The sequence below is a fragment of the Podarcis liolepis genome (assembly GCF_965112155.1).
Source record: "Podarcis liolepis genome assembly, chromosome: 5".
Classification (NCBI taxonomy): Eukaryota; Metazoa; Chordata; class Lepidosauria; order Squamata; family Lacertidae; genus Podarcis; species Podarcis liolepis.
In genome coordinates, this window is record NC_139556.1 from 6871518 (window position 1) to 6899517 (window position 28000).

Genomic DNA, 28000 nt, shown 5'->3' on the forward strand with positions numbered 1-28000 from the left:
GGAGGCATGAGACGCCTTGCCATTCCTTTACTTAATATTATTATTGCTCAATTTCTGTAGCATCCGTGTATAACGTACTTTGGAATGCTCATTCCATGTATCCTCTAACGAGCTCTGGGCCACATTCAGCTAAAGAGTTGTGCCAGTGGTGGCTAGTGCAATGAGCCCCCAAAGTGCAGCAAGACTCTCTCTCCCCAATGGAACAATTGACACAAGACTGGCTTCCACTCTAAGGATGGAGAGAGGTCCAGAGAGAAACATGTTTTAGCAGGGACTTGGACTGGAGTTGCCAACACCCAAATCCAGCTCTCTAGCCTGCCCATTTAAATGGGCCTAGTGTGCTTCCTTTCTCTGGCTACCATTCCCTGCTGGGGAAGGTCACACAAGCCATCTGGGTTCAATGGGCCCGTTGCACCATTAATCACCCAGAAAAGCCAGCCTGTGCAGAATGATATTAATCACCTTGTTTGAGCGCAGAGGTTTGCTAACGTGCAATATGCACACATCAAAAATGTGAGAACATGAGTTCTTACACGACTGGCAAAAACTTAACATTGCCCTATTGTTTGTATAAAGGGCTGTCAGATCATTTTTTATATGGCCATAGACTGTATTTTCAAGGGAATGATGGATGCGAGGGAAAGTTAGAGCCATTCCTTGTCATGCACCATTTGGGAGTGGATTAAATTACCTCTTTGTGTGTTCCAAGCTCTATGTAGCCACAGACTGGGTGGAAAGCTCCCGTACCGCAGACATAAACATGGGTCCTGTTGTAAGGCTGTAGGACTCTGATGAAGTTGGCACATTCTGTCTATTGTGGAAAGAAGGGCAGAAATTATTCATCATCATTAGCTATGCAATATTCCATTCCATTCCATTGCCAGGCCACTATACTGCATGATGCTGAGGAAGATTTGAAACAACTTGGAGAAATGTCTGGCAGAAAGCCGGCAAACAGGGTTTATTGTTTTAAAACTAAACATTGCATAACACCCAGCTTTCACACCAAACCATAGTTAAGGAAGCTGAACTGTGGCTTGGCGTCTGAATTGACAAACCATGATTTGTGATTGGGGAGTATACCAGAATCACAAATCACCGTCTGAAGTGGGTTTGCAAACCGTAGTTTGAGCTAAATATAGTCTGGTGGGACATGCAAACCAATAAATCACTGCACTACTTGATGGAAGCAATGGATTTGCAGAGATGGAGCGGGAAGAGAAAGCCAACGAACAGCTCAGAACAATTGTTTGAGCACTGCACATCTAAAGGCTCAAATCATGGAACCATGGATTGGGTTCTAAATTTGTAGTGCCCATGCTGGCTCCAGGTTTCAGGGAAAATAGATGATGCCTTGTTCCAAGTCAGACCATTAGCTCAGCATTGTCTATGCCAGGCTTAGGCAAACTCAGCCCTCCAGATGTTTTGGGACTACAATTTCCATCATCCCTGACCACTGGTCCTGTTAGCTAGGGATGATGGGAGTTGTAGTCCCAAAACATCTGGAGGGCCGAGTTTGCCTATGCCTGGTCTATACTGACAGCATTTCAGACAAAGGATATTCCCAGCCCTACCTAGAAATAATGGGGACGGAGGTTGAGACCTCTTCCCCTGGGGCAGCAGCCCTTCCCTTGGGCAACGCGCGGTTTATTTATAACCTGGTCCATCTCCTTTGATCTCAGGACAGGGAACATAATTCCCATAAAGCATACTTAATGATCTATAATGTCATCATTATATACAAGAAATGTCCTCAGTGGGTCCCCCTCCCTGAGTGGTTCCATCTCCTCCTTGCTGAGGTCTCCACTGGCCATTTAGGGGTCCTCTCTCTCTCTCTCTCTTCCCAGTCCTCAAAACCACCCAGAAGCAAGTGGAAACTGCTGGTCTGGAGCCTTGCTCTTGCCACAGTTTGCAAGTAAGCAGGCAGAGATGTCAAGGAGGCTCTGGGGATCAACGGTGTGCCCCCCCAAAAGAAGGGGTCCTCAGCAGCTGCCCAACAAAGCCTCCCATTGCCCAATAGTTTGGTATGATGTCCAAACTAAGCTACTGGAGAAGAAAATGGTCTGGTTTGGACAGGTGGGGAGAAATGGAGAAATTAAGAACAGTTGTGCCCAGAGGATTGTGGGGCTTTAGCTCAGCACAGTGTGTGTTTGGCATTCAGGAGATCCATTGTTCAATTCTCATCTTCTTTATTGAAGCAACTCAGGCAAGAGCACGTTTATCTGTCTGTGACTTCTGACTGTTAGAGACCACAGCACTGGGCTTGAGGGACCAATGGTCTTCTCTTGCATAGGCCAGCAGCATGGGTTGGTTAAAAAATAATAATATTCTGCCATCAACTAATTACTGTAATATTAACGCACAAGTCTGCTTCTGTTAATATGCTGTGCGCAAGCTGTTCTCTGCGCGTTCCTAGCAGAAACTGGCTTTTTCAACAGGCGTAAATGAAAATGGAGTAAATCCACATAATTTACAACTCTCACAGACTTCAAAGGGCTTATGCTGAATGATGGAAACCTACAAGCTCCATTCTGTAATGAATACTCCCCCTTCAATAGGGAGCATTGCCACAGTTCCACTTCAGTCAAAGTTGTCCTTGAAGCACCTTTATTATGCATTGTTGTGATGGATCAGAGCATCTATTATGAAATACGCATTCAAAAAAAGAGAATGGAAGGAAACCCTGCCTTACCAAGGCTTGACTCTTGTGCATCAATCACCCTATATCAGTTGGCCTCACTTTCTTAACATCCCATCACACTTGAACATGACTAAGGAACTAGAGCTGAGCTGAGGTTTGGGGTCCCGTCCCCCCTGCCTTTATCAAAAAATAATAATTGAAGGAGGCACTGGGGTAAAAGGGAGGATGAAAAAAAATAAACCATTTTGGAGTGAGGTATATATATCTATATAGATCCCATAGGGTGATAAACAATTGGTGACCTTTTACTTGATTCCTTTTTTAGAATTATCATCTATGCTAGGCATAGGCAAACTCCAGCCCTCCAGATGTTTGGGACTACAATTCCCATCATCCCTGACCACTGGTCCTGTTAGCTAGGGATGATGGGAACTGTAGTCCCAAACATCTGGAGAGCCAGAGTTTGCCTATGCCTGATCTATGCTGCCACTTTCACCAACGGAAATACAACTGGTGACCCACTGGGTCACTCATCTTCTCGATGCGTCTCTGTTTGAAGGTCATGGCGTCATAATAATAATAATAATAATAATAATAATAATAATAATAATAATAATTTATTTATACCCCGCCCATCTGGCTGGGCCTCCCCAGCCACTCTGGGCGGCTTCCATAGAAACCAAAAATACAGTAAAATATCACACGTTAAAAACTTCCCTGATGTCTTCTGAATGTCAGGTAGTTGTTTATCGCTTTGACATCTGCTGGAAGGGCGTTCCACAGGGCGGGCGCCACTACCGAGAAGGCCCTCTGTCTGGTCCCCTGTAGCTTTGCTTCTCGGAATGAGGGAACCGCCAGAAGGCCCTCGGCGCTGGACCTCAGCGTCCGGGCAGAATGATGGGGGTGGAGACGCTCCTTCAGGTATACTGGACCGAGGCCGTTTAGGGCTTTAAAGGTCAGCACCAACACTTTGAATTGTGCTCGGAAACGTACTGGGAGCCAATGTAGGTCTTTCAAGACCGGTGTTATATGGTCTCGGCGGCCGCCCCCCAGTCACCAGTCTAGCTGCCGCATTCTGGATTAGTTGTAGTTTCCGAGTCACCTTCAAAGGTAGCCCCACGTAGAGTGCATTGCAGTAGTCCAAGCGGGAGATAACCAGAATGTAGGATTGTCCCACAGGGAGTGCTGGCATTAAAGATGGTGACTCTACCACCTTTCTCTTCCAAACAATGCCGCACATTGCATTCAGTGGGGTTTACTCCAAGGTAACTGGGGATAAGACTGCAGCAGAAACCAACAAACAGATTTTAAACAGTGCCCACACAACTGAAGGCAGTTTCCATCTGCATGTACTGTACTTACCTGTGCATCTTTCCCAGCTAGTTTGCATAAATCCACCTTGTCCTTTGTTGCTGGCCAATATATCTGCAATCAATTTAGAACAGGTGTTTTAGTATCGGAAGATTTCACAATTTATATAGGTAAGGGTTTTGGTTTTGTTGTTGTTTTGCATATCTGCATTCCTGTTCTTCCTTCAAGGAACTCAAAGAAAGGTTGGGGTAAAAAAATCATTTCCAGAACTCCCTCTTTGCAGGCGCAGATCTCCATGCAGAAAGGCATTCACATTAAGCTGAGCAGATACTCTTCCCCCCACTTTGCAACTGGCCATGTAACTAATGCAAAGCAGCACGCAGGATGTGACCCATTCTTCTTGTTCTTCTCAGGGTTGTGTCCCACAAGGTGCTCACAACTGCAGCTGACTTCAGGACCCTCTTTTTACTTGACTAAGCCATTTCCGACTTCAGAGGAGAGGGGGTTGCGGGCAGAAATCCTCCCACATCCTCACATGGGGGCTAGCCCTTGCCCCCGCGAGAGTAGGGAATCCCCGGGCGTGTCGGCGACCCGGCCCGCCAATCAGCGGGCCGGGGAGGCGTGGTCTAGCCTATTTAAGGCTAGGCACGCCCGGGGACCGCCCTCTTTGCCCCTTCCAGCCGAGCAGGTTTTTTCCCATCCCACCCACCCTTTAGGTTTAGGTTGCTTTGACCTTGCTATGGACTTCGGTTGGTCGCCGCAAGGGGCCTGGTAGGAATTTTTCCAAGTTGGCACTCTTCGAGCCTTTTGGTTTTTTCGCCTACCTCGTAGCAAACGTCACAACTTTTGGTGTTGGCGGTTAGGCATTGGCAGGGGTCAATTGTTATGCAAATGAAGGGGGGAAGGAAAAGCCATCACCTCCCCCAAGGCTAAGGGTAGTCCGGTAGAGGACTCCGGGGGGCGTTGCCTTGTCCGAAACCTTGGGAGGTAAGGGCCTCCGGCACGCCCCAGAGCAGTGACACCCGCTGGGATCCTAGTTGGCGTACTTCAACAGGACTCCCACGGCTTGTGGACAACCCTTCCCGGTCCCCATGCCGGGTAGTCGATAGGAGCCAATGCCTAAGGCCAATACCTTTCAATTCTGTAATCAATAAAGTTGTGGCCTTTTCATGCCCATTAAGTTTAAATACCGTGTCTAGTGTCTTTATTTCACATGGGGGAGGGGACTTGCCACGCAATCAGGATTTATCGTGCTTCAAGCTGTACATGTTTCAGGAACCCTCAATGAACATGAACAGGGTTCTTCATTTTTATCCTTACAATCCCCACCCCACCCCCAGCACAGGTGAAACAAAATCTCTTGTTCGAGGCAGCACAGTGAATCTGTTCTTGAAATCCATAAGCCATATTTGGAGGAAAATACAGATTACACTGACCTCACCTCTCTAGCTCACTACTGGGGTGATGTTAATGATGTAAAAGCTCTTATTAAGAATTTTTTTACAATGCTCAGATCAGAAATGAGCCTTTCCAAATGTCAAAACATACAAGACCATTCTTTAGCTTGATTCTTTAAAAGGATTTAATAGCAATGCAGTGATAACTGATTATTCAGTAGGATAATGTCCATTGGTATTAGCTAATGTCCAGTATCATGGGAATCATCCATTAGCATTCTCCCAGGATGACCATTTGGAAGAACATCTAAACTGACTACTTAGAGAAACCCAATCCATGTCAAATAAACAATTAATCTACATTTTTAACAGCAATCTCACATATTGGAATCTTCTAACTGCTTTAAACTATCAACTGAAACTAGAAGCACATTAACAGTGTAAAACAGAAATGGGATTCAGAGGAGGAGAAAGGCATCAAATCTACAACCACATACCGTATTTTTCGCTCTATAAGACACACCTTTTTCCTCCTAAAAAGTAAGGGGAAATGTGTGTGCGTCTTATGGAGCAAATGCAAGCTGCGCAGCTATTGCTGAAGCCAGCAGAGCAAGAGGGAGAGCTGCGCAGCACCTCTTGTTGTGATGCCTTCACAGTGATGCACGATGAGGGACGGAAGGGAGCTCTTACGGAGCCCCTTCCGTCCCTCATTCTGCTTCGCTGGGAAGCCAGCAGACCAAGAGGCGCTGCACAGCTCTCCCTCTTGCTCTGCTGGCTTCAGCAGAGCAGCGCAGCGCCTCTTCAGTGAAGCAGGAGGAGGAAAGGAAGGGGCTCCATAAGGGCTCCCTTCCTTTCCTCCTCTCGCTTCGCTGAAGAGTGTCGCTTCGTCTCACCTGCCTCCTCCGATCCCCCCAGCAGGGACAACACTGCTAAGTGGCCAGCAGATCCAGCTTCCCCAAAGGGGCCTGATCCTGCCTCCTCCTTCCTCTTCAACAATATTAGATTCCTCCTCTAAAAACTAGGTGTGTCTTATGGTCGGGTGCATCTTATAGAGCGAAAAATACGGTATATTTGAAAGAGGACTCCATGTGTGTTCAGAGTCGGGAAGTCTCATAACTTCTTATTGCTCTAGCTTCAGGGTTCTGTTGTAAAGCGGCCAAGAATCATGCCTCTTAGGAGAGCTGCAGGGTTTGGATCCCAAAGATCCTAAACTGCTCCCACCCTGCCCCCAAATGCCCCATTTCAGGATTTTCTGCTTGCTACCAGTGATGGAAAAACCAGCAGCAGTAGCTTTCTGTCTGCCTTGGGCAAAGCTGGACAGAACCCCCATAACTGTTGGTGCTTTTTTCTGCCAGCAGAGATCACTGGAGAGACAAGTATGTGCAATGCCAATCTCCTCCACCCATCACCATTGGGTTTTAAGATTGCACTATGTTGTATGAGGCCAAATCCTGCAGTCACTTAGACGCAAATCCAATTAAAGTCAAAGGGCCCTATAGCTGAGTAGACATGTATAGGCTTCCAGTGTTAATTAGTGAGATTTGATTATTCTTTTAAATTCTGTGTAGGGAGCCAGGGAAAGTACCTCACGAGCATTTGACACCGTAACATTGTTTTGTACTTTTCTAAACTACTAGGTGGGACGTGGGTGGTGCTGTGGTCTAAACCGCAGAGCCTAGGACTTGCCGATCAGAAGGTTCGAATCCCCGTGATGGGGTGAGCTCCCGTTGCTTGGTCCCAGCTCCTGCCAACCTAGCAGTTTGAAAGAACGTCAAAGTGCAAGGAGATAAATAGGTACCGCTCTGGCGGGAAGGTAAATGGCATTTCTGTGCGCTGCTCTGGTTTTGCCAGAAGTGGCTTAGTCATGCTGGCCACATGACCCGGAAAAACTGTCTGTGGACAAACGACGGCTCCCTCGGCCAGTAAAGCGAGATGAGCACCGCAACACTAGAGTCATCCACAACTGGACTTAATGGTCAGGGGTCCCTTTACCTTTACCTTTTTAAACTACTAGGACTTTATATAATCCCTAGTAAATTGTTTGCATGAAGAAAATTTTAGAGATTGTTCTGAAAAACGCTTCCTTGCCAGCAGCACAGCTCCAAAGAAGTTACACAATATTCTTGTTTAAAGCACAATTTCCTGTCCCCAAACAAACGTTTCTGACCCACAGTGCTCCAAAGAGCAATACTTTGTGATATATCCTCTCTCTGTTTCAGGTGGGAGGCCAAAGCAGTTGATGCACGAGAGAGTTCTGGGGAAATGTCTCCTCCATTTATCTCTGTGGCCAGATGTGGCTGAGGCTCCCGGAACACACAGAGCCCGAGCATTGGCAGCTGGTCAAAAGTTTGTTGCTCCTTGATAGCACACTCATTACAGCAGACGTCATGGGCGGATCCCGCAAACAGTTCCACAGCAATAATCAGAATGCCTCCTATCCTTGCTTAGCCTCCTGGGCAGTGCGGTGTCTCATGCAACTATCTCAAGATAAATATTTCAAATGCTCTTAGATTATTATTATTATTTTCACATGATACTTAGGAAATATCCTAACCATGCTCCACCATGTCATTGTGGTAATGTCATTAACTTTGGGGAGCAGTTTTGTGGGTAAGCTAGAAGTTACACAACCCACGATACGGATAGGGGGAAACCACCTCAGGCACGGACGATATTTGTCCTTTTTAAATTGCTCTTAAAAGCACAGCATTTCAATATTGTACAATAAATGATGTTGGTTTAGACACCGGGTTGGTCAACACTTTTCCGGGCAAACCCTCTAATTGCCTCTATGTGCATGCCTCTTTCCAATAGAAACAGAAGACTCTGTATAATTTAGATTTATTTGCAGGGACTTAAACAATAAAAATACGTTTATTTGTTCAGCAGACCTAATTCCCACTTCAGATCATGGGATCCATCTTAAATATCATATGGCAGCGTTTCCAAGTCATTTAACACTCGTATCATTTGCAGGAAGGCATTTAATATTCCAATTTACTGCTTTGGTCCCCAGAGGCTACCTGTAACGGAACGTATTTTGTCAGATGACTCTGAATTCCGAGGCACACAAAGGACACGCTTGAAGCCCACACAGCTCCCCGTGTGTGCAGAGGAAAGCCTGGAGCAAGGCCGGGTGGCACCCAGCCAAGGCAAACCGCGGTCAGTCTAAACACAGCGCAGCACAAACACCACATTCTGACACTTATTTGCTACTGGGGAGTACCTTTCAAGCGCTGAAGTCTTTCAAGTGAGTTTGATATACACCAAGCCCAGCAGGAATGGTACATGTATCGTGACCAGGGGTGCAACTACAAAGAGCAATTAAAGAGGAAGGCGGACAGGCAGAGATTCCTTCGAGATCGTCATTCCAAAAGCCAGACCTATAAATCTGCCCTGGGGGACTTAAATAGGTAGGGTGGCTGCCAAAAGACCGGGGCACCCACAGATCCCACGGGGATCGCTAGAAAGGCAAAGGAGCTCAGAATAGCAGTTTACCTTTTATAGTAATTAAAATATGCTGCTCCGTAGCGATAGCCCATAATGATAAGCCTGGGAGAGAAGCTTATCAGAAACAGGCAGACTCTTCTGCAAAACCGTAAACAGAACCTGCAATTTATCCCTGCGCGTCACTAACCACAGCCCAAGGAGGACCAGGGCTTGCCAAAGCTGATCGGAGGATATGCTCCTATGTTTGTTTACTTACTCGAAAAAGCGGCAAGCGTTTGTGCAGAAGGAGAAGCCGCAGGAATGAAATTAGTGTTCCTCTTCGGCAGCTTTGACATGTAATGCGGAGCATTGTTCTTACAGCATTTACTGTGTCCCAAATGTTTTGCTATAGAGGCTGTGGTTCAAATCTCACCTCTGCCATGAGCTAGAGGTTCAGGGGGTGCAGGGCTGCTTCTGAGAACATCGGCCACGCACCTCCAAAATATCATGCCATGACACCAATTCCCAGCCCTGCAAACACTGCACTTTGTGAAGTGGATTGAGGATTGAGGAACTATGAGCAGGATGACCTCCTGTACTGCTAGATGCTATCAGGCAGTGATGGTCAAACTTGGCCCTCCAGCTGTTTTGGGACTACAATTCCCATCATCCCTGACCACTGGTCCTGTTAGCTAGGTATGATGGGAGTTGTAGTCCCAAAACAGCTGGAGGGCCAAGTTTGGCCATCACTGCTATAGGGCAAGAGAGGCCCTCAGATATTGTAGGATTCCAGCTCCCATCATCCCTGGCAAGATCTAGAGGGCCACAAAGGATGGGATAAGCTTCAGAACTGCTACTTAGGACCAGTAGCCATGATGGGTGGACCCACACCATACCCAAATGTAGAGCACATGGCTTTACCCAAAGAATCCTGGAGGCGGTTGGAGGTTGGATGGCGGCTAACAGATTGAGGTTGAATCCTGACAAGACAGAAGTACTGTTTTGGGGGGACAGGAGGTGGGCAGGTGTGGAGGATTCCCTGGTCCTGAATGGGGTAACTGTGCCCCTGAAGGACCAGGTGCGCAGCCTGGGAGTCATTTTGGACTCACAGCTGTCCATGGAGGCACAGGTCAAATCTGTATCCAGGGCAGCTGTTTACCAGCTCCATCTGGTACGCAGGCTGAGACCCTATCTGCCTGCGGACTGCCTCGCCAGAGTGGTGCATGCTCTGGTTATCTCCCGCTTGGATTACTACAATGCGCTCTACGTGGGGCTACCTTTGAAGGTGACCCGGAAACTACAACTAATCCAGAACGCGGCAGCTAGACTGGTGACTGGGAGCGGCCGCAGAGACCACGTAACACCGGTCTTGAAAGACCTACATTGGCTCCCAGTACGTTTCCGAGCACAATTCAAAGTGTTGGTGCTGACCTTTAAAGCCCTAAACGGCCTTGGTCCAGTATATCTGAAGGAGTGCCTCCACCCCCATCATTCTACCCGGACACTGAGGTCCAGCACCGAGGGCCTTCTGGAAGTTCCCTCACTGCGAGAAGCCAAGTTACAGGGAACCAGGCAGAGGGCCTTCTCGGTAGTGGCGCCTTCCCTGTGGAACACCCTCCCACCAGATGTCAAAGAGAACAACAACTACCAGGCTTTTAGAAGACATCTGAAGGCAGCCCTGTTTCGGGAAGCTTTTAATGTTTGATGTATTATAGTATTTTAATATTCTTTTGGAAGCCGCCCAGAGTGGCTGGGGAAGCCCAGCCAGATGGGCGGGGTATAAATAATAAATTACTTATTATTATTATTATTATTATTATTATTATTATTATTATTATTATTATCCTGGGCATTGTAGTTTGCTAAGGGTGCTGGGGATTGTGACCCTGCTACACTTCCCAGGATTTTTTCAGGGAAGTCATATGCTTTTAATGTGTAATGAATATGTGGTGTGGATCTGCCCAATAACTGCTATGTTATTTAGTTCCAGCCTTAACTAGAGATGCTGACTTCTCTGTCTCTGCTGAGCCACAATATAGAGAAAATAATGCTGATTTACCTTACAGGATCATTGTGAAAATACGGAGAAAGTTTGTACTCTCACTTCACTCACTCTAAAAGTGCAATGCTAAGCAAGAACAAAGAGGCACATGAGCAAACTGCACTGGCTTGGATGGTCAACAGCTTCAGCCATGGGAAAACTAGGCTGCCTGTAGATTAATTTATTGGAAGTCCAGCCTTAGTGGGTGATTTAAATGTTCTTTCCCACCTCCCATCAAATAACTTAACATCCATTGTCTGGGATAGCCATCAATACATGAACCAATATGCTTTTGAATTATTATGCTTGTGGAAAAAGTAGAAATCGATGATAGAGGGACAAAAAAATATATATTTTAATTACATCAAAATATAATTATAGTCTCAGTTACTGCAATGTAATATATTCAAATCAAAAGTTTTCTCACGCAAGCATCTGGTTCCCATATTGCACGGTTTCAGGCTGTTGACAGCTAAGTAAGGAGATTGCCATCACCACAGATACCCATGAGTTCAGTTTTCTGTTAGGCATTGTTGAGAAAGTTGCGTCTCATCAGAGCGTTACGGCTTTTGTACGTACGGAACATTATTCAAGCTTCTAAGATGAAGGCTGCAATGATATGCATGGGAGAAAATCCTACCGCTCTCAATGGGACCTACCTCTGAGTTGACATGCATACAATTGTGCTGCAAGGCTGTGATCCTCTCCACACTTAAGCCCCATTAAATGGAATGGGATGTATCTCTGAGTCAACCTGCACAGGCCGGGGGGTGTGGGGTGTGGCAATCATTTGGGGCTGAGCTCCTCGGGGTTTAGAACAGGACCTGATGCTTATATTATGACAAATGGTATTCAGTGGACACCTAATGGTGGAGGGGAAAATCTACATGAACATTAGAGCCAGAGATGAAAAGCATCCACTGTTCACTTATTTTGAGGGAAGGGATCACCTTGAAAGGGAACAAAAAAGTAATTAATCCTCAAAGTATGGCTCTCAATAAGATTTATTTGCCTTCTGTGACTTCATCAATTGCTGACTGGCTAGGATACTCTATGTGGTCAATCTAAGAAGCGTTGCCTTCACTCTAAATGCCTTCAGTGATGTCTGCATGTAGATAAATATGAATGTTCCTTATGTGTCCTCCTTACAGAGGGCACATGTTGTGGTGAGATCAACGTGTTGTGGGGTTGTTTGGATAGCCAAAATGCCCAATTGGTGTTCCCTCATTGCTGGGTTCAATTTGGCCAATGGGAAAGAAGGCAAACAGTTTGAGGGACCTATTTATGCCCATGCACGTGACCCAGAGCTTCCTCTTATGGTGCATGCATTCGGAACACCCGCCTACCTCCCCCTATTTTTAGGGTTTTGCACTTGACCTTGCTATGCCGTTGTGTGTCGTCTGCCGTTGGGACAGGGGCACGGCAGGAATTTCCCCCACTTGGCTGATTGGCTGTTGCCATTTGGGTTTTGCCTGCTGCGTAGCAAATCATCACAACTTGTAAGGTTGCGGATAGGCACTGGTTCAAGGTGGATAGGGATGCGGAGCTGTGCCGATCCCTATGTGAAGGGTATTCCGTTAAAGGAATCCAAGGACTCAATTTGGTTTGGTCAACCCCTGAAAAGGGGTTGTGCCCATGCCTGAGTCCAGGGGAGCATCGGGGGAGTGAATAGAGTCTGTTCCCAGGCTTTTCACCTGCCTCAGGTGTTCACCCTTGGCTGACCTATGATGGAGCTCTGGGTCAGTGCTGCCTGCAAGGGTGCAGGGAGCTAGTCGAACCAGAGCCTATGCAACCACTCACTTATCTGTAATCAAAAAAGTTGTGGCCTAAATTCTGCCAAAAACCAAAGCTAAAATTTGAGTTGAATGTGTCTTTATTGGGGAGGTATCAGGATCTGAACACGCAACTGATTTGATCACTCTATGAAGGAGGGGGGAAACTAATCGATTAGGAGTATTACACTGGGGATATTTGCAAATTCTGTGTGTGTGCCTGTGTGCTTGTGTATTAATTTTATCACAAAGTGAAAAAAAACATAGATTATATCACAAAATGTGTATTTAAATAGTATTTTAGCTCAATGCACGCATTTCTAACTATATCTTATTTGAAAATGTGTCTTGTGGAAGACTGCATGCAAGATACAACATCTGCACATGTATTCATCTTGCAAGACAACACTTCATGTTTGCTAATTTTTTAAAATTTCTCAATAAAGTTTTGGGTTTTTTATAAAAAAAGTACCTTGTAAATGTAAAAGTACCTTTCGCTTTGTTTTTTTAAATGAGAACTGTGTGAAATCTAAAGGATAATTATGTTCCAATCTACTCATGAATCTGGGAGGTGAGAGTGAGGCCACCCTGCCTTGGAACTCACAGAAATATTATTCCACAAACACCCTTATACAGTAAGGTACTTGTGCAAACCAGGGCTTTCAATTTGGGCCAAAGGGAAGCCATGGTGCTTTTAAATATATTCCAGCTTCTGCTATATGAAAGGTTATGCGTCAGGAGCCTTAGTTTTGATTATTGACTGTGGGAGGTTCATCGTTAAAAACTTTGAGAAGACGGAGCTCTGGGAATAGACGATGCGGGAAACACTCCCAGGGTGTGAGCATGAACGCACACATGTTGGCAATGTTTCGAAATTGTTTCTGTAAAACTCTGAGAGCCTACTGTAGAGGGTCAAACTTTTTGGCTGAAAAAACCTGCACAATAGGTATAATTGAGATGAGAACTTGGGCTAAGGGAAGACTGCCTTTGCTTGGACGTGGTTGTCATAACACAAGATGGAAGAAGAGATGTTGCCATTTGCTTACATTCCAGCTAGATGGGGGGCAGAAGTCCAATCGATATTTGTCATGTTATATTACTGTACAAGAGGCCATGCGTGCTGACAAATCCAGTTTATTAAAAGCAAGCCACGTTAACAGTGGGAGGGGAAGCTATTAAATCCTTGTGATGGTGCATGACAAACAATGTTCGCTCTTTGTCCAACGAAAGCAGGAACAGAGTGGCTAAAAATGAATTTATCAGCTGAAACGAACACACATATATCCTCTTGTAAACTGACCTTCTTTACATTTTTGTTTAAATCAACCAGGCTGAGGAGAAAAATGTGGTCCTTAGCGCCGAGAAGCAGCCGGCCCCTTTCCTCGTCCAGCAGCACAGTTCGCAAGTCCAGCCCCTCCGCCGAGCCCAGGAATGGAACACAGCTGTTAGAAAGCAGCAAGTCTGTGAGAGAACGAAGAAAACCTTTATCACCAAAAATGTATACACACGGCTCATTGGTGTCTTCTGTAAATATATGCACCCAACACGCTCTTCACTGGTTAAGATAACAGGAGCATGCAACATTTCTTGCTATAGGACAGTGGGGTGGAAGGTAGCACACCAGAGCTGTGTGTGTCTCTTCCTCTATCTGGGGCTCCTGAACTAAGTTCAAGGTGATGAACAGCTTGGAACCAGTGGGCTTGTGGAATTATCCTACCCCAATGTGAGCCCACCTGACTGCTCTGATGGGTGCAATTGGCACTGGTGTATCTGCCACATGATATTCGTTCCACATCTGTAAGAAATTAATATCAAGATATCATCAAGATATCATCAAGATATCAATATTGAAATGAGGCAGGGACTTTTGTTCTACTCTTTCTAGTTCTCTCCCGCTAAGAATATTTTTGTTTAAACAAGCCTATCCAGACACGTGGAAATTACATGCTTTTAGAATTTGTTTTTTAGCTTGCAGTTGATATGAATTAGTTTTTGAATGCTTCTCAAATACCTGCTTTAACAATATTTTATTGATAATTTTAATGTTTTCTTTTATTGCAAACCCCTTTTAGGTTTCATTACCATCAAGATTATATATATATATATATATATATATATATATATATATATATATATATATAGTTTGTTAAATAAAAGAAAGTAAATGAATAATGTAGATTAGGATGTACAGTAGACTGTGGATTTGAGCAACCTGAGAGGGAACTCAGTGCTGCAACTACCCAGCCAACTGCATAGTTTTGGATTAATTTCCTTCCCTGAATGTTACATTGCTTGCATGAGCCATCAAATGTCCATGAGTTTAGCAAATGATGCAACTGTTTGATTCATGAAGGCAACAATTTTTAAAAACATATTGAGCAATGGTCACGTTTCAGTGAACTATACACCCGAACACCATGTACACATGTAAATCATTTATACCTTTCCAATACAGAGATCTCCCTGGCCTTGCTCCTTATCCCAGCATTGTGTTAATCAACACAAGAACTAAGGGTTTTTTTTGGTGGTAGCACCCTAGAGGGTTGTGAGAGGCCAATGAGAACTCTTTTATTCCAGTGGGCATTGCATTTCTGTAGTTCTACTTGAGATTTTTCAGGGAGCAACCTTGTTAGTTCCTTGTTTTGAGAGTTACTTGCTTTTTTTCCTTGCAACTGTATCTTATCTATTATTGTTAGTGACTGTAATGGGTTTTTATGAATGTTTGCAGCCACATCCTAAATTCATGGCAGAGTGACAGGCTGTTATTTACTTTTTACAGGGTCAAACACAATCCAAACATTAACTCTTGTGCTCTGCAATAAATCATTTGATTAATTTGTTAATGAGAATTATTTTTTAAATGGACTTTTACCATTTATATTGTTGAATCTATAACTGTGTATGATAATGCTGATATTGTTTGGAATGTTCTATGTGTGACTTTATATACGAGATGTCAAAAGTAAACAAACGTAAACATCTCCTTTAAATGAAGTTGTGCTTAATGTAAGCCAACTTGAACAGTTTATAGACTCATGCTTCTGGGACGTGTTTTTGTTTTAATAAACAAATATACAAGCAAATTCATAAATAAGACAAACTGGGAACAAAATGCAAATGCTTTGGACAAAATGTACGTGTGCGTTAGTGTCCTCACAAGTCTTTCTCAGCCAATTTCGCCCACAACAGCGGAGAACCCCAGTACAACTGAGGACCTGTAAGAACCTGCCGTAATCCAATGCAGTCAAAGGGCCTCCTCTCATGTGTAACAAAATAAAAAAAATCCTTCCAGTAGCACCTTAGAGGCCAACTAAGTTTGTTATTGGTATGAGTTTTTGTGTGCATGCACACTTCTTCTCTCAAGTGTAGTTTACCTGTCCTCTCCACAAATCATTCTGTCTCTGTCTCACACTCTGCCCTGATCCCCCTACTTTGCCTCCAGAGCAAAGGCAGCCACAGAGCTGGTGGAAAATCCAGGGCTGACATCGGAGTGCGCACTTTGCTGCCAGAAATCTCCGTCGCAAACAGCGCCCCAGCAGAAGACTAGAAGCTGGCACTGAGGAGACAAATCTCTCAAGTCTCTGGTTTCCTGCTGGGCATAGCTGTCAACTTTGGATTTGAAAATAAGGCAAATCAGCAGCCTCACCTGTCCCAGAGACAGTCTACGGGATATCTAACAATCCGGGATAGCAGCGGGAAGCAGCGGGAAACGGCGCTGAAATAAGGGGATTTCCCACACACACAAAAAGGGAAGGTTGACAGCTATTGCTACTGGGCTAACAGTTTTCTACAGAGCTCCACCGAGTCAGCTCCAACACTAGGGCCATCTATTATTATTATTATTTCAAAAACAAATAACAATACTGTTTACAAAGAAATAAAAGCCGTCAACAAATTAAAAAGAATAAATCCAATTATAAAAAACAGACCTACCTGTAATACACAGCAATACAGAGTGAAACAACTACATGAAAACATCCATATTTTAAATATATAGTAAATAAGTCCATTGGAACACCATAACAATTGAGAAAGAGTGGGAAGCTCAAGTCAAGACATCGGGAAATGCTTGTCTAAGCCGTGTTATTTCCAAGAGCTGGTTGAATGCTAATAGTGATGGGACTTTTCATATTTGACCAGGAGGAGCATCTCCCCTATGAGTGCCCCCCATAGAAAAGCTTGCTTCCATCTTACTACAAGTTGATAACCATCAGGCCAGGACAAAGTCAAACAAGTTAGCTAACATGGTTCCAGTTACAGATAGGTAGCCGTGTTGGTCTGCCATAGTCAAAATAAAAAAATCCTTCCAGTAGCACCTTAAAGACCAACCAGGTCTCTCCATGGTTTTAAGTTTGGTAATGAGTTGCAATTCAGCAGCTTCTCTTTCCAGTCTATTTCTGAAATTCCTTTATAGTAAAACAGCTACTTTGAGATCTTGTATAGAATGCCCTGGGAGATTGAAGTGTTCTCCTACTGGTTTCTCTGTTTTGTGATTCTTGATGTCAGAAAACAGAGACTCATTACCAAACTTAAAACCATGGAGAGACCTGGTCTGAACAAAGACATTGGATTCTTATCTCATTATACATGACTAAGCCATTTTTCACCTTCTCACCCCTTGCCTTTTCCTGTAAGACCTATTGCAGTCGTTAAGAGTCGTCAACAGGCTCATCTCAGCTATCTGCCAATCTCCCATTCCCACCACCCTTCTGAGTAATACCCCTCCCCACCTTCTCACTATAATAGAAGGATCTGGCAACTTCTGTTTCAGTGTATCTGAAGAAGTGTGCATGCACACGAAAGCTCATACCAAGAACTAACTTAGTTGGTCTTTAAGGTGCTACTGGAAGGAATTTTTTTATTTTAAGTTAGCTAACGTTCAGTTGTCAGCCCTAAAGTGGTTGGGACCAATGACGGTATTTTACAGAGCTGGCCAGTGTGAAGGCCAGCTCAGAGTCCTGACGTTTAAAACAAATCTGGTTGTTTTGTTTTGTTTTGTTTTAAGCAATGCGAAACTAATGTCGAGTTGGCAGACAGTGCAGTAGAGAGGGGAGGGACACGGTTAACAGCGCTAGGATTTCAATGCTGTTATCAGGTATAATTTGCAGCGGTTTGGTTTGAGCACAGGAAAAGATTAATGAACCTCTACAGGGTAGTGTATTTCAACAGACCCATTGCTGTTTTAGCCTCCAGTCGTTCTCCTGGGCACAGACGCTGATTCGTATCAAATCATGTCAGGCTCTGTGATGTAGACAAATGAGGATGGGAAAGAAACCAACTCATTTTCACTTACAAACTAAAACGTAATAGTTGAATCTTGGCATGGGGTGGATCGTCTGTGGGTCCAGCTTTCATACTTCTCGAAATGACCCAAAGCCTACTATTTCCTTCTCATCCACAATATTTGGAATGAATGAGCAGTATACACATTATTGGAATACAGCTATTTCAGGCTTACAAGAAATGGAAGGAAATGCCTTTCAGACACGCATTCCAGAAGACTCTTGCATTGCTTTGTCTTTAGACGGACAATGCAAATGCCAAGGAATAGTGCACAGTTGGAATGAATGAGCTGAATGATGAAGGAATAATGTGCAGATCCATGTTTCCTTCTGCTCAGTACAATCATCCCGAAGACCTTTGAGCAGCACATAGCAGTTCTGCTTGGTTGTGACCTGAAGTCCACAGTCATGGCGATCATGAAAAGACAAATCAGAAAGGTGGCATGCAATATTTTGTAACCAGCCAAGTGAAGAGCGATGCCTTTGGTTTAACTTGCCATTTTGGGATATCCTCTTTCTTTGTATGTTGGATGGTTTGGCCTAGTTCCCTCAAGCACCCAAATATTGGGATATGGTTGTGTCTCTTTTTAGAACATAGCTCTACAACCAGGATCCAAAGGATCTATAGATATGCACCAGGGCTTACCCATGTTCCTTTGAATGAATGCATCCCCCGCCCATTTGAACAGCAAAGCTCCATGTCACATCACAAACTGCTGTGGAAACTCCTTTCAGATTCCAAAGTGGTTTGTTATATGGCACCCGGTGGGGCAGAACAGCTGTTAGCACAAGCTAATATTCACTTTGGGCACACACAGCTAGTTGTGTGCTTTGTTGTAACCCAGACAATGTTCGATGTTTCCAGACAAAACTGCAACTCACTGAAACTTGGGTATATGTATAGATTTATGACCCAATCATCCATTTCAAGTTTGAAGAACACATTCTCTCTCTCTCTCTCTCTCTCTCTCTCTCTCTCTCTCTCTCTCTCACACACACACACACACACACACACAATTTTAAGGAAAGATGCCAAATACACCTTCACAAGATATCTGAAGCATCATCTACTGAACACAATGATTTAGTCATTTAATTTTTAGGAGACACCTGTGCTTGAAACAGCTTGAAAATTTAGACAGCCCAGTACTGATTGGATTTTTTTTAAAAAAACTGGGTCAGCACAACACATCACATTTTGGGAAAATATCATGGATAGTTTTTGCCCCCTGTTACTCTGACTAATCATTCTTACTAAAAAGAAGGCAGCTTCGTGGAATCATGTTTCCTCTTAAAGTCCAATCTTTTCAGAGAATTTAGAATGAGCTCATAATGACCCAAGTTATCAGGAGATGATTAAGGTCCACTGACATCCAAGGGAAATTGTTGCCTCTTTGGGAAAGCTTGGGCCATTTGCAAAACATGAGCACCGTCATGTAAGAAATAGAGGGGAGAGCAGAGACCCCCTCGCCTGCTTTAAACAGTCCTTGTTCTGCTGGTTTCAAACAAATAAATGTGAGCAGAACACAACTTTGTCTTGTTTCCTTGGCTGCTTGTTTCATCAGCAACCTTCAACCTCCGTAACTCCTCAAGTCAACCCCCAACATGGAGCCCAGTTGCCGTTCCTTCTCTTGCAGGGAAACTGGAATCACAGTCACAGAGGGAGGTAAAGATCTCTGGCTATGATGCATCACAGCTTTGTTTTGTTTTTAAGTATGTAACTTATAGCTATCTATTTGTTATTGGACTTAAAACCCACCTTTCCCCTCACAACAACAAGGTACGTAGCTCAGGCTGAAAGTTGGTGACAAGTTACCTCATTGAGCTTCATCACCAAGTGGGGTTTTGAAGCTGTGTCTCTCCAGTCTTAACCCAACACCTCAACTGCTGTGCCCCCACTCGCACCCTGCATTCAGCAGACTTTATTTTAATACAATAGCAAGATTTCATCATAGGAAAACATGGCTCAAAGATTCCTCCCTCCTTCAACTAGTTAAATATCCCACTCTAATTTTCCTGCTTGTTTGAACAAGCCTAATTGCCATGATTTAAAGAGCTTCATCTCCATGAACATGTTCATGGAGATGAAGCTCTTTAAATCGACAGATCCTGAAGCTGAAACTCCAATACTTTGGCCACCTCATGAGAAGAGAAGACTCCCTGGAAAAGACCCTGATGCTGGGAAAGATGGAGGGCACAAGGAGAAGGGGACGACAGAGGACGAGATGGTGGGACATTGTTCTCGAAGGTACCAGCATGAGTTTGACCAAACTGCGGGAGGCAGTGGAAGACAGGAGTACCTGGCGTGCTCTGGTCCATGGGGTCACAAAGAGTCGGACATGACTAAACGACTAAACAACAACAACTGCCGTGATGAAAAAGTGATGTCATTCAAGAAAGGCATTGGGACCACTATCCAAACCCTTCTCTGTGACTGTGGGATCAATGGTCAGCTTCCCTGTGGTAGGGAAAGTGGTGGTGTTGACAGACAGGGGGCTGCCATTGCTGATGAAAGCTTGTCAGTAACAGCAATGTTGCATTTTGGGCAAGGCCCTCTGTAAATAATACGAAGGTTTGATGTAGCAGAGTACACACAAGAAACAGACTCACAGGATGGTTACAAAGGGCCTATAAATTCATCTACATCCCAACATGCCCTGCTGTAATGCACACCTGTAATTATATTGCTGAAGGCCCCGGTAACTAAAATCAAAATGAGCATTTTGACCCACGAGGCTGGTAGGACCCACCTGCCCTCCACATCAGGTAAGTAAAGTAAGTAAGTTAAAGTTTTATTTATACCCCGCCCTTCCCGGTCGCGACCACGCTCATGGCGGCTAACATCAAATATCAAATACATTAAAACACAATCAAACAATTGATTAAAATACAGCTTAAAAATTAGAATCAGGATAGAATTAAACGATTGCCCACGAATTACAACCATGGGGTTGAGAACCTCAATTATTCATCAGGGCCAGCTATTTATGTTGGTCCCACATGAGCAGCTAAAAGAGCCAAAGAGGGAACTTACAAGGTCCCATAGAAGGGGGGTCAAACTGGGCCCGGACCGAAGGCCAGGCGGAACAACTCCGTCTTGCAGGTGCTACAAAAAGATGTCAAGTCCTGCAGGGCCCTGGTCTCCTGCGACAGAGCATTCCAGCAGGCTGGGGCAAAGCCAAAAAGGTAGCTGGGTCTGTGAGGCTTGGCTTTTATTTCCCACAATGCCCTGGATGGAAACTATGCTGGGAAATTAAAATGGCACTGCTGCCAGTGTGCTGCTGCCATGCCAAACTGTCCAGTAAGCCTGCAAGGGGTCCATAAATGTAAGAAGGGGGCGCCAGGCCAATTTGCCAAGACCCCTGCCCACCTGGCTCCCCATCAAATCTGGGACAGACAAACAATTACTCACTGGCTAACAGAAAAAGTAATTGTTCCTGGAAGACAAAAATGAAACAGTACAGTGGTACCTCGGGTTACATACGCTTCAGGTTACATGTGCTTCAGGTTACAGACTCCGCTAACCCAAAAATAGTGCTTCAGGTTAAGAACTTTGCTTCAGGATGAGAACAGAAATTGTGCTCCAGCGGTGTGGCAGCAGCAGGAGGCCCCATTAGCTAAAGTGGTGCTTCAGGTTAAGAACAGTTTCAGGTTAAGTACGGACCTCCGGAACGAATTAAGTACTTAACCCGAGGTATCACTGTAGTGCCAGTAACAGAGCAATTGTTTTACCACATCCATCAGAGATTCTCCACGCAAGAGGATCATAACCCTTTCACCTCCCAGCCTCTGCTGGGCCCACAATAATTAACTCTTTTGATCAGAGCTGAGCAGAACAGAGTCTGATGACCTTCCACAAAAGTGAACTTTAGACCTCTCAGAAAGGAGAGGTTTCATTAAAAATAAAAGCAGTTCTCTATACAGTCATAAAGTCCACTCTCCTGAAAGCTCTGCGGGTTGTCTCAAGTTCAAAACAGTTCCTCCTGACCATTTATGGCCAGCTCTTTAATGTTGGATATTTTTGAACAAACTCTGAGCAAAGACACAGCTGCACAAAGAAGAGGGAGCTCTTTTTCAAGTATTGTTGTTGTTGTTGTTACAGAGATGACGAAATGCTCTTCTGTGACTTCGCATTATTGGTGAAAAAGTCACAGGCCCAGTTCAGAAAACATCACACAGCCAAGTTAAATAATTAATCCTGAAACATCGTAAATGGAAATGTATCCAGCTTGAAGCATTTGTTATTACAAAGAGGACCTCGGGCCGTGGACACGCACAGGTTGCCTTGTTCCTAAGCAGCTTATCTTTCTTGTGTGACTGCCAAATAAAGCAAAGCCATCCTTGTTACTGAAGCAATTAAAAATGGAAGAGTATTTTTTTTTTAAGGAAAAGGAAACTGTCCACATGAAAAGTTACAAGTTGAGCTCCTGATCCCATGCAAACTCTTCCCAATATTTCAAAATATGAGAGATGATCTGGTTCAACATTACATCAACCTTTACCCAAGAAGGGTCAAAGTCAACATAGAAGACGAACCCCATGTGTCACAGAACCTTGGAATACAAAGAACTGAACCAGCTATGGATCCCTCTCTATGAAATTTTATTTATTTATTTATTTATTCATCCAAACATACATACAAACATACATACATACATACATACATACAGGCATACATGCATACCCACCCTGCCCATCTGGCTGGGTTTCCCCAGCTACTCTGGGCAACTCCCAACAGATTAAAAACAGAATAAAACATCAAATATTAAAAACTTCCCTAAATAGGGCTGTTGTAGTGGTTGGGAGTTACTCATGCGTAATCCTGCATTAGATTGGGCATTAGATTGCCTGGTTAAACCCTTCTGACTGCACAGCCCATCTCAGCGTGGCTGCCCTTAGTCACTCGTAGAATCTGTCTGTGGGCGTTTCTTAAAGCACTGCCAACATAAGAGCTGTTTGATGCCCAAGCGTCTCCGCCTCTCACTGCGCGGGAGTCTCCTGCGCAGGGTGGGTGTGGGCAGCGGGGTGCTTGGGCTCTCCTCACTAACTTCCAACGAAGAGTCCTGGAGCCCCTGCACCTCCGCGTCCCGTTGCTCTCCTGGATCCCTGGTGTTACACTTATTCCCTTCCCCTTCTTCCCAGCTGAGTCTCCCCCTAGCGCTGGGATCTTCTCCTGCAGAATCAGAGACCCTCTCCTTCTCCCGTGCCTCTGATGTCAGTTCCCTGACAGCTGCCTTCAGATGTTCTCTAAAAGTCTGGGGGTGCCACCTGCAGCAAGTGTCCCAGGGGTGCCGCCTACAGTGAGTGTCCCAGGGGGGCGGGGTGGCAATGTCACCCGCACTTAGGGATGACACCCGGGGTGGACCACCCCCACTGCACCCCCTTCCTCTGCCACTGGGCAGGGAGGGGAAGTAAAAATGACCACCAGTTTTTTACCAGGTTTCTTGGCCACAATCTAGATACACCTGGTGGGATTGCCATGAACAAGGTGACGCTACATGGCTTATGGGCTGCACTGGGGTTAGCGAATTATAAACTGAACAGACCTTCAGCAATCAAAATGGAAATGTTGTTCCCCTAGATTTTTAATTAGTTTACCTTGTAACAGATATGCTGGCTGTGCAATCTTGCAATCAAACTTCCTCCCTTATCAAGAAAGTAACCTGTTGAGTGAGATGCTAAGCAGGGCTGGGAAAATGTCTTAAATTCCTAGGCACCAACATCACATTGAGAAGAAAGAATCCAGAGGCAGCATCAAACTCAACAACATCCTCCGTATGTACAGCTGACAGTGAGATTCTCAGTTCCTAGCCACCTGCATGAAATATTTAGGCATTCAGTCAACCTGGTGCCTGGTTTCTTTTCCCCTTCTCAGCCTTGATTATAACAAACACAGCAGCATACCTTCCCACATATCACAGATGAAATGAGGGGCAATCTTGTACCCTTGAGTTGTAACACTCCCATTGTCACATAATGCATTGCTACTCTGGGCACATTTAGTCATTGGCTCTGCAGTTAAATAGACTGTCCACTTCTCAGGCAAGATGCCTAGAACTGCTTACAAGAGTGCAAAATGTTTAACCCCACAATAGATATCCTCCTAATAGGGGATTTCTACCAATCAGTACCTGCTTCTTGGGAGAAAAGCAATGACAAACCTAGACAGCATCTTAAAAAGTAGAGACATTACCTTGGCGACAAAGGTCCGTATAGTTAAAGCTATGGTTTTCCCAGTAGTGATGTATGGAAGTGAGAGCTGGACCATCAAGAAGGCTGATCGCCGGAGAATTGATGCTTTTGAATTATGGTGCTGGAGGAGACTCTTGAGAGTCCCATGGACTGCAAGAAGATCAGACCTATCCATTCTGAAGGAAATCAGCCCTGAGTGCTCACTGGAAGGACAGATCCTGAAGCTGAGGCTCCAATACTTTGGCCACCTCATGAGAAGAGAAGACTCCCTGGAAAAGACCCTGATGTTGGAAAAGATGGAGGGCACAAGGAGAAGGGGGCGACAGAGGATGAGATGGTTGGACAGTGTTCTCGAAGCTACAAACATGAGTTTGACCAAACTGTGGGAGGCAGTGGAAGACAGGAGGACCTGGCATGCTCTGGTCCATGGGGTCACGAAGAGTCGGACTTGACTAAATGACTAAACAACAACAACCAATCAGTATGTGGAAAATGATTTTGCTGCAATAGGAAGACATTTAGCTGATGGCTGAGGATTTGTGTTCTCTCCTAAGACATTGGGTTTTAAAAATTTACCACCACTGTTTAATTGTGTGTGTGTGTGTGTGTGTGTGTGTGTGTGTGTGTGTGTGTGTGTGTGATTGCCAAAGCAATCAGCACTTTGGGGAGTTCTAGGAAAACATGCCGGACATTTCGCTGAAAAGTTATTTAGAAGGGAAGCTGTACTGTTTGCAAGCAAGAAAAAGGAAATCCTTTCTGCCAAAGGCAAATCAGTTTAATGATGCCAAGTGGGAATATTCCAGAGTTCTTTCTGGTTACCCACAGGGCAAGCAGCCATATTATTCTGCCTGATGGGCAGTGGCACCTTGCGTAAACAAAAGATTCTGTCCACCTTCCTAAAGGAGGCAACATTTTTTTTTTTACCAGCCTGGAGTCAGATGCATGCATGCCATAAAGTAGTCATTTTCCTGCATGGTTCAGCAACTGTGCACTCAAGAATCTTGCAAGTTAGCTGTAACAAGCTAACTTAAAGTTGGGGTAATGGGAAGATCAGTCCTCGGCAGGTGTTGGTAATTGCCTGCAGCACAGCAAATAAGGAGTATTTTAATCGTAATAAGCAACCAACAGAAAGCAACCAGGTTGGGAATGGTGCAGCCAGTCAATGACAGACCTGGGTTCAAAATGCAGGACAAAAGAAAGGCAAGCATGGAGGAAGGAGACAGCAGAGGTCAAATGGCAGAATTCTGGAGCAGAGCTGGCCCACACATTACACAGAAGGAGGTGGTATTGCTGGTGCCCTTCCTGCTTCATCGCTGGGGTCTTCCACAGGTTTGCTTCCAGCGTCAATTCCTGCACTTTTCTTAAGGATTTGGCCCACACTTCAAATGATTCAGATGTGTCTTTAGGTAATCCATCAGAGCAGACCTCTGCTAAACCTCTCTCCCCTATCTGACCCGAATGCCCAAACAGGACCACAGCAATTGCCCAAGAGCTGCTTATTATCCCATGTCAAAATGTCGCCTCAGTTGCGCTGCTATTCTCCATTTACAGCACAACTGTACATCACTGGGGATGTGAGGCTGCACTGACCCTGATCTTTCGGTAACATCTTGTGTTTAGCATTGCCGCTTTAGTTCTTCGGCTCTAAAAGGCAGGGAAATGCTGAATCTCATGGTATCGTGTCAGAAGTTTCATTTTATAGACATTACTGGGGAGGTGCAGGTCAGCGGCAGCTGAGAGTCTCCGGTTAGGCCTTTGGAAAGGAGCAAGCCCCACAGGGGTGACCACACCCACAGTTGTTTGCAGCCTCATTCTTTTTCAACTGCCTGCCTCCATTCCCCCCCCCCCACACACACACACACCACGTCCTATCTCTGCTTCTGGGATTAAGCCAGGTCAGCTTGAAGAATTACTGGATAGTATCTTGCGTAGAAAAAAATGTCCCCCTTCTTTCCTCCCAAAGACCCTTTTCAAATACACAAGTTCATAACTGTTTACAAAGTGGATATGGGTCTGTTCTCCAAGGTTATTCTAAGTTTGGCTGCTGTGTAAACAACTGATGTCCGTGTGGAGGCTGCCCTGCAGGAGACAATGGGCTGGATAATTACAAGAAAAAGAGGCACTCAAAACGCATCTTCCATATTTAGTGTCTAAAACTGGGATAAAAGAAAACACAACATGATGAAAACTATTTATTATCCAGCTATGCTCAGCTTCTCCCCTTCCCCTCCTGCCTTGCAGTTGTTTCCTGGTGTTTGGGAACCTACATTGGCAGAGACAACCTCAATCAAACCATTTTGGGGCTTCCTTCAGAATACCTCAGATGTTTGTCCCTGAGTGGAAACCCTCAAATTTGTTTCTGTTTTGGTTTTAGGCAAAATATCAGGGCCAACACTGCTCCACAGAGATTTCCCCAGGACATTTTGCTGACTGAGACAAAATGTTAACCTGGTACAGCTGCCTCTGGCCCCCTGCCCATTCCACGTGCAGAAGGTGACTAGACCATCAGGTGAATCCTGATATAATGCTCAAGACAACACCGTATCCTTCCCTACACCTGAGGTCAGGGCACAATTTTGCCCTTCAACATCTCACTGCAGCTTTCCAGGATCAGCTGCAGGAAGCAGAAGGCTCACTCTGCCTAAGGATAGGGCCGAGGCTGCATCTCACTGTATTGCCGTGTACACATTCAAACAAATTGCATGTCCATTTCTAGGTGCAATTAAAATGTGCAATTAGGTAAAGGTAAAGGGACCCCGACCATTAGGTCCAGTCGTGACTGACTCTGGGATTGCGACGCTCATCTCGCTTTATTGGCCGAGGGAGCCGGTGTACAGCTTCCGGGTCATGTGGCCAGCATGACTAAGCTGCTTCTGGCGAACCAGAGCAGCGCACGGAAACGCCATTTACCTCCCCGCCGGAGCGGTACCTATTTATCTACTTGCACTTGACATGCTTTCGAACTGCTAGGTTGGCAGGAGCAGGGACTGAACAAAGGGAGCTCACTCCGTCACGGGGATTCGAACTGCCGACCTTCTGATCGGCAAGTTCTAGGCTCTACGGCTTTCCATTTCTTGCACAGAGGTTCCTTCTTAGCATTTCTGGCAAATTATGGCAATGAGGGCAACCAGGGCCAACAATTGCCAAGTTCATGTAGTCGTTGTGATGCCTCACTGCATCAAGCCCAAAGGATTGAGATTAAGACTTCTCTATTTTGATTCCTTTCTCCACCATCCAACACTAACAGTTATGACACCGGTGAGTTTAGTAATTTTAGAGAAGTGTCATTATGATAAAATAGTTCACAGGTTAAAACTTATGTCCTTAAAAAATCATCTGCAAAAGTTGCGGGAGGGTTGTTGTTTTCTTAGGTCTGCCTCAAAAATTGAATTTCAAAAGGAAAAAGTTTAAATGTTCAAAATTCCAAAGTCAGATTTGAATTCTGAAATTTCCCAATTTTAAAACTGGTACAATAATTTGTTTTCGAATTATTTAATTCTGGAAATAATATTAGGAAAACATCCCAGACCAGGCACAACCACAAGAGCAAGAATTCCAGGGTATGTTATACATGCACATGGAGGTGTCTACCTTCTTGGTTAAAACAGGTCTAGGTCTGATCAGCACTTTGGATGGGAAACTACTTGGGAACCACAAGTTTGCTGCCGTGGGTGTCATCATGGAAGAAAGTCAGCATGCAAATGTCAGAAAATAAAAGCAAAAACAAAAAGCAGGATGAAGTTTTGAAATATATTTTCCAGCCAGACTTTTCCTTCTTAAAAATAGTGGCAAAAAGAAGCTAAACTAAACAACTGGGTTATACCAGCGCCATAGAGGATTCTCAATATATTACCAAATTTTAAAGGCATTTATTCAGTGAAGAATTTGGGACCTTTTCTTACCAATCAGAAGAGACTGACTTATTCTCTTGCTCC

The 28000-nt window shown here is 44.7% G+C and overlaps 1 protein-coding gene across 1 annotated transcript in view; it reads right to left on the reverse strand.

Annotated features, from left to right (window-relative positions):
* SEMA3D (semaphorin 3D) overlaps positions 1 to 28000 on the reverse strand; it is a 189873-nt gene that overhangs the window by 97345 nt on the left and 64528 nt on the right. The window contains exons 3-5 of the mRNA XM_083503352.1: positions 13892 to 14052; positions 4004 to 4066; positions 692 to 811 (exon numbers count right to left, since the gene is read on the reverse strand). Of these exons, the coding sequence (XP_083359478.1) occupies positions 692 to 811; positions 4004 to 4066; positions 13892 to 14052 (344 nt within the window). The remainder of the gene's footprint in view (positions 1 to 691; positions 812 to 4003; positions 4067 to 13891; positions 14053 to 28000) is intronic.